General features: G+C 35.1%; 1 protein-coding gene across 1 annotated transcript in view; it reads left to right on the top strand.

Annotated features, from left to right (window-relative positions):
- CREB3L2 (cAMP responsive element binding protein 3 like 2) overlaps positions 1 to 19,446 on the top strand; it is a 171,284-nt gene that overhangs the window by 93,007 nt on the left and 58,831 nt on the right. The window contains exon 2 of the mRNA XM_074193596.1: positions 4,585 to 4,801. Coding sequence (XP_074049697.1) covers positions 4,585 to 4,801 — 217 coding nt within the window. The remainder of the gene's footprint in view (positions 1 to 4,584; positions 4,802 to 19,446) is intronic.

Consider the following 19,446-nt stretch of genomic DNA (forward strand, 5'->3'; position numbering starts at 1 on the left):
CAAATCACTAGTTCACCACAAACTACAATCTATGATACTAAAAAAATGGGCAGGCATGATTTTGGAATTGTGATTGGTGATTTGAAATGTCTTGGAGAATGGGAAGAATGTCATAGAGTTAGAAGAGTGCAAATGTTATGATTTTTTTAAATGGGGGAAGGGCAAACAGTATAGCTGAGTGAAAAGGGTGATGGTTCATGAGCATGTAGAAAGAGAAACATTGAACAACAAAAATCATGCCAGATCAAATGTATTTCTTTGCCAGGGTAACTATAACTAGAATAGAGGGACTATTGTATATAAAACATAATTCAATTTCAGCAAAGCATTTGATAAAATTTCTCTTAGTATCCTTGTGGACAAGATAAATATAGGCTAGATGATAGGTGAATTCAAAACTGATTTCATGGTTGGAGTCAGAGTAATTGTTTTAAAGGAAAAAGGTCTCTGATGGAGTTGCTTAGGGTTCTCTGCTTTTACTGGCTCTATGCTTTTCAGCTTTTTTTTTAAATCAATTATTTTGTTCAAGCCATATTTGTCAGATTTTCAAATGATAGGAATTTAGGAGGAATAGCTCACACATCTAGATTTCAAAATGATCATTTTATTTTTTTTGAATTATAAAGATTTTATGTATGAGTTTAAAATTTTTTCCCTAATCTTACTTCCTTCCCCCCCACCCCCCACAGAAGGAAATTTGCCAATCTTTACATTGTTTCCATGGTATACATTGATCCAAATTGAATGTGATGAGAGAGAAATCATATCCTTAAGGAAGAAACATAAAGTATGAAAGATAGCAAGATCAGACAATAAGATATCTGTTTTTTCCCTAAATTAAAGGTAATAGACCTTGGTCTTTGTTCAAACTCCACAGTTCTTTCTCTGGATACAGATGGTGTTCTCCATTACAGACAGCCCCAAATTGTCCTTGATTGTTGCACTGATGGAATGAGCAAATCCGTTAAAGTTGATCATCCACTCTCATGTTGCTGTTAGGGTGTACAGTGTTTTTCTGCTTCTGTTCATTTCACTCAGCATCAGTTCATGCAAATCCCTCCAGGCTTCTCTGAATTCCCATCCCTCCTGGTTTCTAATAGAACAATATAGTATTCCACGACATACACATACCACAGTTTGCTAAAGCCATTCCCCAGTTGAAGGACATTTACTTGATTTCCAGTTCTTTGCCACCACAAACAGGGCTGCTAGGAATATTTTTGTACAAGTGATGTTTTTACCCTTTTTCATCATCTCTTCAGTGTATAGACCCAGTAGTGGTATTGCTGGATCAAAGGGTATGCACATTTTTGTTGCCCTTTGGGGCAACAAATTGCTTTTCAGAAAGGTTGGATGAGTTCACAGCTCCACTAACAATGTCTTAGGTTTCCCACAACCTTCCAGCAATGATCATTGTCCTTTCTGGTCATATTGGCCAATCTGAGAGGTGTGAGGTCATACCTCAGAGAAGTTTTAATTTGCATCTCTCTAAGTAATGATTTAGAGCAATTTTTCATATGACTATGGATTGCTTTGATCTCCTCATCTATAAATTGCCTTTGCATATCCTTTGACTACTTGTCAATTGGGGAATGGCTTTTTTTTTTTAAATTTGACTCAATTCTTTGTGTATTTTAGAAATGAGTTCAAAGTGATCACTTTAAAAATTTCAACTAGATATACTTATTCACCAAAATAAATAAAAGGAAGTTTAATATAGATAAATATAACTTCTCCAAATGTTAACAATTAATTCCACAAATAGGGAGTGGAGAGGGATATGACTAGATAAGAATTCTATGAGAAAGACTATAGGACCATAGAAGGATTGCCTTGCTAGATGTCAGATTTCCCTTCACTGGAGGCTTTCAAGTAGAGGTGACATAGAAAGTGAATCTTGTTGAGATATAGTCTGGAATAAATCTTATCTGATGTCCCTTCCAGTGCACCAGTCTCAGCTGATTATGGTCTTTAGAGCTTCTGACATTAGTCTTATTGAACCAAGAAGTAGTTAGGGATAAGATTTGAACCCAGAACTTTCTGACTCTAAGACCAACATTTTATCTATAACACCCGATGGTCCCTAATTGTTTCAGGGATTCAGAGAATTCTAAGAAGATGGAAGAAACTAGTGCTTATTTTTCATTGAGTGTCTGGTGATCAGTACAGGGAAGACAGTTTTCTGTGTCCTTTTTACTTTTTAATTGAATTCTTTTAAAAGAGCACTCAGTTCTGTGAGTTGGGAATAAAATCATCTCAGTACCTCTGAGGGTAGGCATCTCCTTTCATTATAAATTATTTGATGATCGTTTATCTAATACTTTTTCATAATAATTATTAGAATCAGAGGGAACCCAACAAGGGAACAAGCTAAAGGCACCTTAAGTTGACTGAAGATGACTTTGGTGTCCTGGATTCACAGGAAGTAGGATTTCCCCCCCACTTTTAAGTGTCTTTGAAAAGGAATTACTTATAGAATAGCTTTCCCTACATATACAGATGGGTGGTTCCAAGTCTTTTATGTGACATCCCTAGAATTATAGAATTATAGAATCTTAGGAGTCATCAAGCCTAACCCTTGACAGATGATGAAACAGGAAACTTGATAGAGTTGGAGTGATTTGCTTATCATTGACTTATGGATAGCTAATGGTTGACAATGGAAAGGAAACCCAGATCCCTCAATCCAGTTTTCTATATTATAAAGCCTTTTGCAGTCCCAGGGATGATGTGACAAAAACTTCAAAATTCCATGTTTGCTCCAATGAACTTTTTTAATGGACTTTAACAGACTTGGGGACCTGTGGAAGATGTTTCTGTTAGCATGAGGAAAAAAAAAAGACTTGAGGGTCAGAATTAAAGAGTGGTTGAGGGTATTTTCATGTTGCAAAGAGGAGAAATTTGCAGTATTTAAGGAGATGCTCTCTGAGAACATCATTATCATGGTACTGTTAGATTTTTTGGAGCATTGCAGAACCTCTCATTCAAATATTCATGTGCTGTATGGAATAAGATTGGAGGCTTATCGGAAGATTATTTTATGAAGGGACTTTAGACATCATCTAGTCTGATTCCCATCTATCTTAAAACAGAGGAACCTGAGGTCTAGAAAGGATAATTCAAATCACATAAGGAAGATGTAGTTAGGGTTAGAATTTGAACCCAGAGCTTTTTGAGTCTCAGACCAACATTTTATCCATAACATCAGATTGTCCCTAATTGTGAACAAGGATTCAGAGAATTCTGAGAAGAGGGAAGAAACTAGTGTTTATTTTTCATTGAGTGTTTGGTGGGTGGTCAGTGTAGGAAAGACAGTTTTCTATGTCCTTATTAATTTTTAATTGAAATTATTTTAAAAATTTAAAACAACCCTAAACATCAGCTCAGCCAATCCCACTGAACAAGTAATTACTGATTGTTTAATTGCCAAGGACAAATAAAGTGTAAAGTAACTACTTTTCTATTACTCCCTTTAAGTATCTTACACTCAGGAAACTTGATTTAATTATTCTCATTCCTCTTATAAGTCATTATGAATACTCTTTTGGCTCTATTTTTGCCACTTTGAATTATTTCATAAAAGCCTTTCCAGATTTACCTTTATTGTTGGTCTTAATGACATTATAGGACTTCATTACATTAATGTACAATAGTTTATTTAGCTATTGCCCTTATTTTTGGATATTTAGGTTATTTCTAGCTTTTTACAATTACAATGAGCTATTTTGTAAAAAAAAACACAATTAGGGTTAGGGTTGGATTATAATTTTTTAATTATCTCTCTTCAATCTGTTTTCCAGTTCAGGTTTTTCTATGAGATAGTTCACATTTTCTTCTTTTGAATTTGAGCATTTCTTAATATTTCATGGAGTCATTAGCTTTTGTTGACCAATTGTAATTTTCAAGGAGTTGTTTTCTTCTTAGGTGCCAGGTTGTAAATAGCAGATCAAAGCTGTGATTAGGAATTTTAGGGTCTGGGGAAAATTCAGCTGAGGAGAGAGAGCTCAGATTTTGGAACATAAGACCCTTCAAGGGGAAAAGCCTGAGATTTCTGTGATTTGGAAGAAAGATCCCAGGATGGCTTCACTGGTCAGAAAGTCTGAGATAATCATTTTTGGAAAGGCTGTCAGAAGAGGAAGTTAGAATGAACTGGATGAGGAAATCTCACTTGGGGTTTAGGAAATCTCAATGGCAATCCACTAACTCTGAATATCTCTTTCGAAAAGATGTAACATGGGCTCCCAGGACTAGCTGCAGCACTCAGGGCAAAGAAAAACAATCTTTCCCAATTGGAAAGGGAACAAGCAATTCCCCAGTCTGTGCCTTTGACCCCTGATTCTCCAAAAAAGATAGAAGGGACAATTTGGTGTCAAGAAGTGAAGTCCCAGGAGAAGGGTATTATGGCAGCTGGACACTTAAGGGTAATATCTGGTCTCGTGGATTGGAGGACTGTGGCAGTGAAGAATTATATATCTTTTTCTATGAGTGACTTGGAGCAAAGTCCCACTGACCCACTCTAACTGTGCTTCTGCATAAAATCATCAATTTATCATAAACTGAGTATTACTGCCTTGTGTTTTGCAGCATTTCACAGAGCTTCTGGATGAGTTTTCCCAGAATGTCCTGGGCCAGCTTTTGAATGACCCTTTTCTGTCAGAGAAGAATGAGATGATGGAGGTGGAGCCATCTCCAGCCTCTCCTGCTCCTCTCATCCAGGCAGAGCACAGCTACTCTTTATGTGAGGACTCCCGACCTCAGTCCCCACTCACCCATATTGCTACTGAGGATACCTTCAATGAAGGTAAGAGAAAAACAGAAGAAAACTGGTTTGAATGGAAATACCTAGAGTATGGTAGGCTTGGGGAATAGTAGTGTTGAGTCAGACTTTCTCATTGACTGCAAGTTTTTTTCTTTTGGGAACTTTTTGAGAGCAGGGACCATGTCTTGTTTCCATACAACACCCATTGTGTATAAAAATGTCAGAGCTAGATTATCCCATAGATATACAAGCATGAATCTAGAAGTCCCTATGGTGCTAGATCTCTCAAATGGGGAGAACTAAAGTTAGCCTGAATCCCTCTCCTCCTCAACAATTTTCTCATTAATAGTCTGGAGGAATCCCAGGATTGTGGCATAAGAACCATAAGGCAGGATCTTCCTCTGCCTGACCCCACCCTGGTGCCCAGCCTCACTTCACTCCCTTTAAGGACAAAAGATCTGGGAATAGGAGGAATGATAACTCCTAAAGGACTTGAAAAAAAGGACTCCTAAAGTATTTGAAAGAGAGTATTCATTGCAATAATCACTAGTGCTAACTCTAGAGGATAAAAAGCAAGGGAAATGACCCTCATTCAGTAGTCTGTTGAATTTCTAGGAATCTTCCAAAAATCTTTATTTAACTGATCCTCCTGGATAATTTATGTAAAGGTTTGGGAAAAGGGACCCTTGTTAGGTCTTGGGGTTTTTATGCTTTGAACTCCTAGGACAGGGTCTAAATTTATCATTACAGGAGTCTAATGGATATAGTCATCTTTTTTGAAGAGCCATAAGCACTGTATTTTGGAGCATCTCATTTTGTACCCCCAATATTTTGTACATAGTCTGCCCTTATTGTTGAATTGGTCCCCTACATAGATAGGACAGCATTCTAGCACATACCTGACTGATTCTGGCTACCAGTTAAATTTCCTGGCAATCCAGGGATATGAAACCCTAACTGATTTCCTCAGGTTGAAACATTGCCTTTTCAACTCTTTTTCTTAACTTCCTTTCTACATTTGTCTTATCTCAACAACTGCTTAGGTATTTTGTTCTCTTCTGTTCCTGGCACACTCCAACTGTTCTTCCTAGCATCATGATTGTTGGAAGAAAAAACTTCCTAACAACCAGACATTGTCCAAAAATGTAATCATGCTTAGTTTCTCTTTATTAGAGAAAGATGTGAAAGATGGATAACTTCTTGGGGAGGAGAAATGTGGTATAGTGAAGGCCTCAAATCCTGGTTATGCCACTTAATAATTGTGTGTCTTTGAGCAAATTGTTTCATTCTAGGACCTAGTTTTCTCATGTGTTAAGAAAAAAAGATGTGGTTGGATTTAATGATAATAACTCAAATAGAATACTTTCAAGCTCACTGAGTACTTTTCTTTACAATGACCCTGTCAGATAAATAGTATAACTATTATTATCCCCAATTAACATATGAAGACCAATAGTATGTGTCTGTGATCAGATTTCAAATGTAGGTCTCCCTAACTTCATGTCCACTGTTTTATTCAATGTGACAGTAGTCTCTTGAATGATCTCTTGGGTGATCAGAAAATTCCTCCTCACTCAAAATTCTTTGATCATTTGTTGGGAAATTTGTAGACACAAATTCCTAATCTCCTAAGGGAGACTTAAGGGTGTAAATTTTATTCTGAAAACAATAGGAAAACATTGAAGGTGGTAGAGCAGCTCTGATCTGAAACTATGATGTAGGCTGTTTATTCCAAGAGTAATATGGAGGTTTGGAGATATGAGACACTGGAGACTCGTAGATGAATTAAAAGAACACTAGTAATTCTAGGTGAAAGATATTAAAGGCATGAATTTGGGAGACAGCAATTAGAATAGAAAGTAGAAGGGATAGATATGATTCATTGCACTTGATCATACATGGTTTTTGCTTGTGTTTTGTTTTTTGATGTATTTTTTTTAACATATACATATATAGACAAGATGCAAGATGACATCGTGTATAGAGTCCTGCCTCTTGTCCTCCCTAGGTGTATGACTCTGTCAGTCTTAAACTTTCAGTACCCCAAGCAATTCTCTGACTATGAGTTACAGACAAGTTGACTATTTGCATCAGTGGAAGAATTTCTACACAGCTCCCACAGTGATGAAATCATAGATTCAGATATCGATAGTGATATGCATATATTTGCTTATAAATATATACAATAAAGAAAAAAAATCCAAAAGGGCTTTCCTGATTCCTCTAGCTGTTATTGCATTCTTCTTGTCCCCCAAATCTCTTTGTATTTATTTGACTTATCTTCTTTATTGACTTCTCTGGTCATGTGTTGTGGTTCTCTGGTAGAATATTTGTTGTTAGGGAAGGGACTCCCTAACATATGTACTTGTATCCCAAGCACCTAGCACAGAGATCTATCTAATTTCACTGTCTAATTTATTTAATACAGTCTCATAGGTTGGATTTCATCCATTCAATCAGTGAGTATTGCTTAATGTGATGAGTTTTAGGAACTAGAACTGGAAGTAACCTCAGAGACCATCCTGTCCAATCTTCTAATTTTTAAAGCTGGGAAAATGAGTTCCAGAGGACTTAGGGAACTTGGATGAATTTACACAGGCTATTTCAGAGACAGGATTTGAGTCCTCTAATTCCAATTCCAATGCTCTTTCTATTTTACTGATATTGCCTCTCTTAGGCTATAGTTGAGAAGATCTTGGTTTAAATTTTACTTTTGGCACTGACTTGTTACATGACTCGGGGTAGGTCATTCAAATTTTCTGGACAAATTCTGATCTGCCATATGGGGAAATTCCTATATTAAGGATTTATTTATAAATTTCTACACTGCATTAATATGAATATAAAAACACACTCATACATAAAAATCTTGCCTTTTCTATTGGATTGTTAAACTCTTGAGGAGAGGAAGCTTATCTTCCAATCCCCCCCCCCATATGCCTTAATATAATATTGGACATGAATGAATAACTGCTGATCTCAATAAAAATATTGAGGAACTAAATGGATGAGGGTGGGATTAGTGTTATAATAGGAAGTATCTCAGTGGCAAAGTGAAATAAGCAATGAACCAAGGGTCACTAAGGCCTAGGTTCAAATCCTGCTTTTTGACACTAGCTGTGTGAACTTGGATAAGTTGTTAACTTTTTTGCCATGTTTTACTCTTCTGTAAAATGAGGATAATAATAGCTACATATTGACAAATATTTGAAGTATATCAGACAATATGTTGTTGTGGGAATCAAATAATATAATTTCTATAAAGTGCTTAGCACAATACCTGGCACATATGATTTAATACATGCTTGTTTCCTTCCTTCTTATATTTTATTTGGCATAGGTAACTTCTAGGAAAGTTAATGATTTAATTCAACACATATTTATTAACTTCCTTTTTTGCAAGATACTCTGTTAAGTAATTGGAGTAAAAGGAGAAGAAAAGGACATTGTTCCAATCCCCAAGGTGTTTATATTTTACTGGGATTTAGGCTGTTGTCTGGGATTCAGGTTCCGTGAAACAAAACTCTAAAGCTTTGGAGTTCTTATTTCCTTTTTCACTGGATCTATTGTATGGTTTAGGTCTGCTAAGTCTAAATTTATATGAAATTACTCAAGGAAATTTAGCTGAATTTATGCAATCAATCAATCTATTCCAGTAACTGTGTGTGTGAGTGTGTGTGTATGTGTGTTTCTTTAATTGTATCAGGATTCAGCCAGTTCTCTTATTAGGGAAGCACCTCACATCATCAGTCCAAAAAGCACATGCAGTTCTATTGTTCCAAGTGGTTGACCTTCTCTACTTAGGATTCTTATGGAGGAGTCCTAGGGTGCAACAGATTTTGTTTATTATTTATAGAAAACAGGTACAACATGTCAAATATTTATATAATCAACTCCAGATCAACTCCAGATCTCAAAAGACAGTATAGAATAGTAGAAAGAGGACGAGACTCAGAGGCAGATCCTGAATCTGACATTGGTGGAAACTGATGGGCATTGTAATAATATTTACACCAAGTACTTCATGGGTTTATTTTGAACACAAGCACTCGATAGATCTTAAAAACATTATTAATTTTGACTTGTTGTTATTGCCATTTTTTATACCTCTCTGCTCCCTAGAATCCCAAACTCTATGTTTCTAGAATAGAAATCTGCTTTTTATATCTATATAAGCATGCCTACTTATAGGAATCAAGAAAATAAGACATAAAAGAGAAGAGTTGAGGGACAGCCAGATAGTACAATGAATAGAGCACCAAATCCCTAGAGTCAGGAGGACCTATCAAATCTAGCTTTAGATACTAATATATATATTTTTTAGATTTTTGCAAGGCAAATGGGGTTAAGTGGCTTGCCCAAGGCCACACAGCTAGGCAATTATTAAGTGTCTGAGATCAGATTTGAACCCAGGTACTCCTGACTCCAGGGCTGGTGCTTTATCCACTGCGCCACCTAGCCACCCCTTTAGATACTAATATTGTGTGATCCTGGGCAAGCCACTTAGCCCTAATTTCTTCCCCTCCCCCCAAAAGAAGACAGAATAGCTAAAAATGTGTTAAGTAATTTAGATAGCATAATAGAATGAGGGAGAAAGTCTTCCCAGGAGGCTGGAGGTCCCTTTTTTTGAGTTCTAATCTGAACTCAGGAGTTTAAACCTAGCTTCAGATACTTACTAACTGTGTGACCCAGAGCAAGTTACTTAATCCTGATTACCACAAAAGAAAATAAAAGAAAAGAAGAAAGAAAGGAAGGAAGGAAGGAAGAAAGAAAGAAAGAAAGAGGAGCTGAGAATGTATTAAATAAATTAGTGTAAATAATAATGGAGAAAGTCTGCCCAGAAGGCTAGAGATTCCTTGTTGAACTCAAACCTGAACTATTAATTTTGTGTGTGTGTGGTATGTATATATATATGTAATTATTTGAAAGGGAGCAAGTCCTATCACATCTTGATGCCCTAATTTACTTCCTTATAAAGTTAGTGAAAATGCCTTTTCTTTCTCTCCTCTTATATCTGGAACCAGAAAGCAGGCTTTTGATATAATAGGGGTTTTTTTTTTGTTTTTTGCAAGGCAAACAGGGTTAAATGGCTTGCCCAAGGCCACACTGCTAGGTAATGATTAAGTGTCTGAGACCGGATTTGAACCCAGGTACTCCAGGGCCGGTGCTTTATCTACTATGCCACCTAGCGGCCCTCCGATATAATAGTTCTTTACCACCTCCTCTACACTGAATAGTGTATCTGGACTTGAACTTTGTTGGAAGAAATGAGTACTGTGCACTTAAGAATTTACTGCTTTTTGTTTGGATTTATAATGTTTTCCTTGTATTCAGACCATTTCTTTTTCTTTCTATAATATCCTAATCAGACCCACAAAGAAATTTTTCAATCTTAATGTGAAAAGCCTGTAATGCAGGTGGTGACTTCTCCATTTGGGGAAGACCAACATTGTCAGCATTAGAATAATAATCATCAAGTCTTTTTTTTTTCCAATCAGAATGAACTAGTGTATGTATTGACAAACATTGGAAATATATCAGATAATATGTCCAACATACACCTGCTGGTGAATCGTATATATTGTCTTGAGGATAGTGGACTTGAAGGAATGAGGACTATAGGTCCCAATAAGATTAGACATACATTCTCCTAAGCTTGCTCTTTAGGAACCATTTCTTCTCCATTCCCTACCCTCCTTACCTCAGGCTTCATTTCAGGCCAGGTCCTTTCAGTAGGTAGAAGACACAAATCAGTAGTCAATTGCAGTTCAATGATGTGACAATGCATCATTGGATGTTTGAAATCAATAAGCATTTATGCCTATATGTCAATTTGTTTGAAGTTTAATTCATTTTTTAAAATTTTTATTCAGCTTTGTACAGTTAATAATTATGAGTTACAGAATAACAACTTGGGTAGCTTATTTTTCCATTCTGGACCTCAGTTTGCAAAATAAATGGTTTGGTTTAGATGACCTCTAAATTTCTCTCCATTTCTAAATTATACTTAGCTATATTATATGGTTATATATCATTTATCTCTATTATATGATATTCTTGTCTTTAAATGATTTAAAATTTTAAAAATTATCTGATTGAAAAAAGTCTTTCTTGATAAAGCATCAATAAATCTTGTTGTAGGGGGAAAATATAGGGATAATAGTAATAGTTTGGGGTTTTGAAAAATTGGGCAGCAGAGAACTAGGTTCAAATCCTGCCTTTGACATTTTCCAACTATGTGACTATGAGCAAGTCACTGAATTTCTCAGGCCTCACTTTCCTCATTTGTAATTTTACCTCTAGTAGTTGCCTTCATTCAGTTCAAGAAGCCCACCAATATGTAATGTTAAAGGTATCATATTTGATGATCAGTTTACAAAGACAAAAGTGAAATAGTTTGTATGTTCTAGTGTTCTACTTCATAATATTATTTAAAACTCAAAGGAGATGATGTCTATAAAGTGCTTTTTAATCCTTACAAAGCTTTAGAAATGTCAACTGTGTTGATGACCAGGCATATGAAGCTCTAGAGTTTACAGAACATTAGCATACAGGATGTCCCAACAGTCTTAGTGCAGTTTTAAGCTAGTAAAGCTTGGAAATAACTTGTTTATTACTACATTTTGTCCTCAGAATTGTCCTATAAGATAGGTAAGACTGATGTTATTATTCCCATTTTTATAAATGGGAAAACTGAGTTTTAGCTTAAACCTTGGTCTTAAGATTCAATTTCCTTAATGTTCAGATAGTGATTATCCTAGAATTTCACCCTAACCCTGAAGAAATATTGCAAATAGCCTGAGTACAAGGACTGTCCATCAAAGAAGGACTTAAAGGGACTTTACCCTTTATGAATCTATGAAATTTGATTTACCAAAAAAAGCAAAAAAAGTTAAAAAAAACTCCCAACTGTCATAGAAACTAGACTCTTCTAAATTTAGGGATGAAATGAATCCACAGATTCTTCTAAGACATGAAACCAGAATTTGATGTGGCCAAGAAACCATGGGAGCCAACCTTGGAATGATTGACCCACCCCAAAACCACTAGGAGACTGTAAGAAAGAAATTAACCACATCTTGCATAGACCAATGTCAAAGTATCCATGGCAACCAGCTAGTTTCTAGGCAAGCCTTTTTTTTTAAATAAGGAGGATCTAGAAAACCCAACAAAGTTCTTGGCCAAGATGTTGTAGGTTTCTATGAATATTCTGAACTTTCTTTTTGCTTTGTATCAGAAAATGAGGCCAGCAGATTCTGGTTCCTCAGCAAGTTGTAGATTTTGCTGTGCAACCATCTCTATCTTATATAAGCTTCACACTGTACAAAGACTTTTGAGTTACTGTATTTTAGTTAGAATCAGACTTTCTTTTCAGTTAGTGTTCTGTGGTACTCAGACTCATTGATACAACTTGATTTTTTTCAATGCTTCCTGATACTCATGCTTAATTTATCCTTCTCCCCTTAGATCTCACATAGCACTCAATCTTCCCCCTCTTTAATATACATTATGTATTATCTGGTATATGGTGATTAGTGCCATATAAATCCACAAGCATTTATGAAGTGCTTCTTGTATACCAGGTTCTATAATAGATATTGGATATAATAATAATAATAATAATAATAATAATAACTATTATTAAATAGTACTTTTAAGTTTTCAAACACTTTACAAATATCTCATTTTAACCTAACAATGATGGTGGAAAGTAGGTGCTATTATTTTATTGAGTTAGCTGATAGAGTTTAAGAAACTTGCCTAGAGTCACGCAGTTAATTAAGTATCTGAGTCCTGATTTGAACTCAGATCTTTCTGGCTGAAGGTCTAGCACTATTCACATTTCCATCCAGTGGTCTGTGCCTCTCTATGTGTATACAGACATATAAATATGTGTATATACAGATGTATTCAGAGATGTATAGTTGGAGAAACACACTTATGTCTGTCCAACTCTATGGGTGTATCGTATGTATGTTGTGAATGTAATATTAAAATGTGCATGATATATGGGCATGATGAATATAATATATATGTACATGATGAATATGATATCAAAAATAAAAGTCTCTACCTTTAAGGAATTTGCATTCCTTTCTTCTGATTTAGATTGCCACCTATCTATGACTTAGAATCTTTGAAAGTTGCATGAATCACAGGGACATTAAATCACTTTCACGCTGGTGCTTTTACAACTAGTAAGTCTAAGAGTTAGGATTTGAATCCAGGGCTTCACTTGAGTATAGATTCCAAAATCTAATTCCATACTCCTTTTCCTTATGACCCCATAGCAATATCAATTCCCTTCATTCCCTATAAATTTACAGTGATATCTTGTTGCTTTGAAGTATCTATCATTATACACTGCAGTGATTTCAGCCTTCAGAGGGATGGAATAAGCTTTTATTAAGTGACTTCTATATGTAGACACTATGCTAGCTTTATAAATATTATCTCATTTTATATATTTTTTCCAGATAATTGTTTTAAAGCAATAAAAGTTATTTAATGTTAGCAACCTGTGTATGATTTTTGGTGGAAAGCTGGGGGAGTCTGCATTAGTATTACTTGTCTAGAGAGGATAAGTTGATTAATATACATAATTACAAACTAGAGTCATCATTCTTTGGATTAATCCAGAAGGATATCCAGGTGAAGGTGTAGTTTTTGAGAGCTGTTAGAAGAGATAGGGACAACTTGACAGGGTGAAATGGGAGGGACACATTTTAAATCATGATCTAGTTTTCTTTTTTTTTAAGTTTTTATTTATTTTGAGTTTTACAATTTTTCCCCTAATCTTGCTTCCCTCCCCCCACCCCCCACAGAAGGCAATTTGCCAGTCTTTACATTGTTTCCATGGTATACATTGATCCAAATTGAGTGTGATAAGAAAGAAATCATATAATCTAGTTTTCAAAAGCAGGAATAGAACAATTAGAATGTGATCCTGAGATAAGCAAAACTGATTGGGGTGAGGTGAATGGGGTGGATGGTAAACAAGCACTTTATAACGTGACTACAATATGCCAGCTAGGTGACACAGTGGATAGAATGCTGGACTTGGAGTCAGAAAGACCTGAGTTCAAATCCAACCTCACATACATAGTAACTGTGTCACTCTGGGCAATTCACTTAACTCTAACTCTGTTTGCCTTAATTCCTTGGGGAAGGAAATGGCAAACTACTCCAGCATCTTTGCCAAGAAAACATCCTGCAGAGTCAGACAGAACTAAAGGACTGATGATGCACCTGAACTGAACAATAATGTGCTAGGCACTGTGCTAAGTACTTTGTAAATAATATCTCATTTGAGCCTCACAAAAACCCTGTGAGAAGTAGATGTGATGATTTATCTCCATTTTACAGTTAAGGGAACTGAAGCAGATCGGAGATTAAGTGACACGTCTGTGGTTACATATCTATTAAGTTTCTGAAGCTGGATTGAACCCAGTTTTTCCTTTTGTCTGAACCAGTGATCTATCCATTGTGCTACTTAGCTGTTCATTTGGTATAGGGGTTTGCCTTTAATATGGAGCAAAGACAGTAAAATATTATAGAAGATCATAGGCTAATGAATTTAGAGCTAGAAGGAATTTAGAAGTCAGTTAGTCCAGCTCCTCCATTTTACAGATGAGGAAACTGAGGTTCAAAGAGATTAAATGACTTGCTGAAAGTCACACAAGTAGCAGGTTGCAGTCAAGATTTGAATTTAGATACCATAAGTTCAGCATTCTTTCTACTGTCCATTTGTCCACTGGTGTCTAATTAAGGATTCTCAAGGGCTTTTCTCCTGAAAAGTGAACTCTGGGAGCCCCAAAGTGGAAAGGCTTTGCTATGGAGCCAATTATCAATTGTATACCTGTCATTCATAGAAAAGACTACCTAAGTTTAGAGTGGTTCATTGCCAGAAGACTGACCACAGGGTAATGAAATTTTTTTTCTTTCTCTATTTTTGGTTATTTATTCCAGTCACTCAAAGTCACAGAGATAATCCATTAAGGAGAAAAAAGAACCCTTCATTTGTCCAGGAAAGGGAGTATCTACACTGATGAAATCAAGTTTTAAAATACATATGATGGGAAATCACTAGAGTTTTCAAATGGAAACTAGCATGTTTTGGGAAGGAAAAAAGGGAAATTTGGCAAATGGTGGTAAAGTGTGTTGAGGGGATGGAGTGTTAAGAGAAGTCCAGAAGATAACTTGGTAGAGACTCTTTATCAGCATGGATAGAAAGGAATGAGTGGATATAGGAAGTGATGTAATTTGTGATGTAACAAGATTTGACATTTGATAGTGTGCCAAGAAAAGAATAGAAATGATTCATTGTTTCCTCAGGTTTCTAGCTTCTAGTATAGAACAAATCTGGCTTTTGTCAACACTAATTGGGAAGTTAGGGAGAGAAGAACACTTATTGGGAGGGAAGATGAACCTCTAAATTTAGTTTGATTTCTTTAGTCCAAGATATCTTGCAAATGGAGCAGTATGTAAAATTGCACAGAAGAATTGAGAGAAGAGAAAGGGAGGAGGAGGGAGAGACAAAGAGACTGAGAGAAAATTTATGAGGATGAGTCATCAGCTCAGACATGGTAATTCAATCTCCTGGCACAAATGAACTAAAGGAAGAACCTGATCAAATATCTACTGTGTTGAGTGATTACTAATTTCTGCTTTTGAATCTAAAGACATGATCTTTCATCACTCATCATTCATTTTCTTTGTGTTTTCCTTTCCTTTTTGTTAAATAAGGGGACTACAATGTTTCTTTGCTGATAGTGTCTCTTTTGTCTTAGAGCTCCGTGGTCTAGCACTTCAACAGCCTATGAAAATAAAAGTCCCTAGCTACCCAATTGCAGAGACTGGGTGTTTTCAGACAAGCCACACTTTTTTACTGCAGGGGGCAAGGTAGTATAGAAAAAGATGGCTTTTGATACTGAAGATTCTGTTTATAGGTCATACCAAAGAATGTGATATGGTATCAAGCATTCAGTTAATACTTAATAACGACTTCAGAATGAATTAATACGTGATTTCAGAAAACTCCTCTTTGCCATGAGGACAATATTAGATGGAGAGACATGCCATTGACTTTATAAACAGTACATCAAGTCACAGGCAAACACACATGGTAATATTGTGTATGCTGTATGCTCAATACCTATGGGAGGAGGTGCTCTTAGAAGAGGTCAGTCTCCAAATAAGTTTTGAATTAAACGTTCTCCCTCACTTGGAGTCAGCCCCAGCCCATTTTTAAATTCAAAGAACAGGTACAGAAAGAATAATATGGAAAGGGATCCTACCTCCTGAGTAGTAAATAATGTTGTGGATGTGCTGTGAGGCACATTAAAAAGTAATCAGCATTGAACATAGTGACCTAGTGTTCAATAAACTCAAACAACTATTAAGGAAAAAACTCAAAGTTTGGCAGAAAATAGGTTCAATATTCATTTATAGTATATGTCAAAATAAATACTGAGTAGAAGAATGACTAAGTATAAGAAGTTGTGTTATTTTAATAAAAAGAAAAAGAAAAGTAAATATTTTTAAGACTATGACTAATGGAAGAATTCATACCCAAATAAGAGTAAGATAGGACAAAAATAAACAATTTTCATTGTATAAAATTGAGAAAGCTTTCATATGAACAAAATCAGTGAACCAAAATAAACAAAACTGTTGACTTGGACACATAATTTTATACCAAATATCTCTATAACAGTCTGATATCATGAGTATATATTTGTTTGTGTGTCTGTGTATATATAAATATATGTATTGTATATGTATATTTATATACACATATATGGAATTGATAAAATAAGAACCATTCCCCAATAAATAGGGCAAAAGTTATTAGCAGTTTTCAAAAAAAAGAAATAATTGTTAACAAATATATTGAAAATGTTTCCAATCATTAATAAGAGAGAAATGAAAATTATCACAACTCTTGACATTTCATTTCACACTCTTCATTTTGACCATTGTGATAAAAGACAAATAGTATTGGATAGTCAATAATATATACAAGAAATATAGAGTTGGTCTATACATTAAAAAAAGCTGTTGCTTATATTCACTTTACTTTTTCAATTATCAAGCATTTATTTATTTTCTTTCTTCCTTTCTACCTCCTTTTGTCCTTTGGGGAGGGAAAAAGAAATATACAATTCTTATATCATGAGCATGGACAGCTAAGTGTTGCAGTAGATAGTTCTGCAGTCTGGAGTCAGGAAGATCTGAGTTCAAATATGGCCTCAGACATTTAGTAACTGTGTAACCTGGGCAAGTCACTTAAACCCTGTTTGCCTCAGTTTCCTCATCTGTAAAATGAGCTGGAGAAAGAAATGGCAAACTATTCCAGTATTTTTGCCAAGAAAACTTCAAAGTCATTTAACAATCTGATACAACTGAAATGGTTGAACAACAATAATAGAAAATCATAAGTAAATATAGTTATAAACGAAACAAAAGTCCACATTGGTCACATTCAGAAATGTGCTTCTTATTTTGCATCTTCCTCTGTCATGAAGTGATTGCCACTCTTCATCATAAGTCCTCTGAAATCATGATTGGAACATTGTGTTAATCAGAGTTGTTTTTCTGATTTTTATTCAATAGTAATAATATAGTTAAATTGTTCTGGTTCTGCTTACTTCATTCTGGATCAGTTCAGATAAGTGTCCCACAACACATAGTACTGCATTGCATTCATGTGCCATTTACTAAATTGATGGGAGCTCCTTTATTTTCTAATTCTTGAAAATAGTTAGATATCATGTGAGAAGTCACAATACACTTCATGCTCTTTGATCAATTTTGGTAAATTTATTTTTTGTGGTAGCATTATTATTTTTTAATCTGGAAACAAAATTAATGTCCATTCATAGAGGAATGAATAACCAAACTGGAATATATGGATGTAATAGAATGTTATTATACTATAAAATATTATCATGTGGGAAAATAGAATCAAAGGAAGAATTATATTACTTGGTACAGAATGAAGAAAACAGGTCAAGGGAATAATATGCACAGTAACTGTGATAAAGTTAATAAAATAATACCCAATGACGAAAATAAAATAGATTTTGAGTGTGGAATGTCTCATACTCTTGTCAAGTTTAGCTGCTTTGTTTACTAATTTTTTTATTATTATTCCTCATTTCACCATGTGAGTAAGCATTTAAGAAATGCTTGTTGTGTGATTGTTGTAACATAGGATTCTATTAGAATGGAGCATATGGGGATGTACTGGTGAGATAAAAAAACAAAGAAATAATTTTTTTTTAAAGAAAGAAAATTAGCCAGTGAGTTTGTGCTTTTCTAGGCAAAAATAATCCCTCCCTCTCCTGGACCTTATAGTTACTCACTGAAAGGGCATTTATTAAAGACTTGTAAGTTCTGTGAGAATAAGGATCATATCTTATTAATCAGTATATTTTTCCTCATAGAGACTACCATAAGTGTCCAATAATTGCTTTTTGTTTTTTAGGTTTTTGTAAGGCAAACAGGGTTAAGTGACTTGCCCAAGGCCACACAGATAGGTAATTATTAAGTGTCTGAGACCGGATTTGAACCCAGGTCCTCCTGACTCCAGGGCTGGTGCTTTATCCACTATGCCACCTAGCTGCCCCATCTCTGTCTTATTCTTAACACATTTCATATTGTACTTTGATCTGTATATGTCTTGACTTCCCCCCAAGGCTAGATTTTTAAGTCCAGTGAGGGCAGGGACTTTTGTCCTGTCTGACCTTTGCATTTTGCTTGGTCAGTAGCAAGTAGTTTGATATGGTAGCATTATTATTATTTTTTAATCTGGAAACAAAATGAATGTCCATTCATTGGGGAATGGCTAGCCAAATTGTGATAAATGAATATAATGGAATATTATACCATTAAAATATTTTCTCCAATAATGAGGAGAATTTGGATTCACTGGACTTATTTAAGTAGTATCTATGTATATTTCTGCTCCAAAGTGGTTACTTTCTTTTTGTGATTAGTCTTTCAACATACATATATATATATATATATATATCTATATCTATATATATCTATATCTATATATATATATATAGTAAAATGTGTTTATATGTGTTATACATATGCACATATATGAATGGTCTGTTCATAAAATAACCAGATACTTCCAAATCTCCAATTTATGGGTTTCTCTAAGTTCCTTTTTCAGAAGTTTGGCATTTCTCCAATGTAACTATACAAGGAGTATGCATGGGAATAGCAGAGGATGCACAGTCTGACTTTGTTCTTATTCTAGCTTCAGTTTCATTGGTAAATTTCGGTTTTTGAAGCTTTAGTACTTGCCTCATTCTAGTTATCTAACTTGTTAGGGTTTTCTTTGTGCTAATGTCATGATTATATTGCCCACCAATAACCATTTTTTTGTTTAAAAAGACTACAAAAAGCTGAAACAATTAAGTTTATTAGAATTATGATGCAGATAGTTGGATGATGTTGAGGAAAAGTACTAATGAAATCTGATTTTTGATAAGAGATTATTTAGGAAGTTTGAAGACATATCAAGTAAACAGTATTATTCAGTGCCTACTTAATAACAGACTCTGTGCTAAGGACTGGGGATGATGATGATTGTCTTTTGCTCTTGAAGAAGACCATGATATCAGTGAGGGGGTGTTGTGCAAAGTCATTAGTCTACCTTTCTCTTCTGC

This window comes from Macrotis lagotis, chromosome 7 (genome assembly GCF_037893015.1).
Source record: "Macrotis lagotis isolate mMagLag1 chromosome 7, bilby.v1.9.chrom.fasta, whole genome shotgun sequence".
NCBI lineage: Eukaryota > Metazoa > Chordata > Mammalia > Peramelemorphia > Peramelidae > Macrotis > Macrotis lagotis.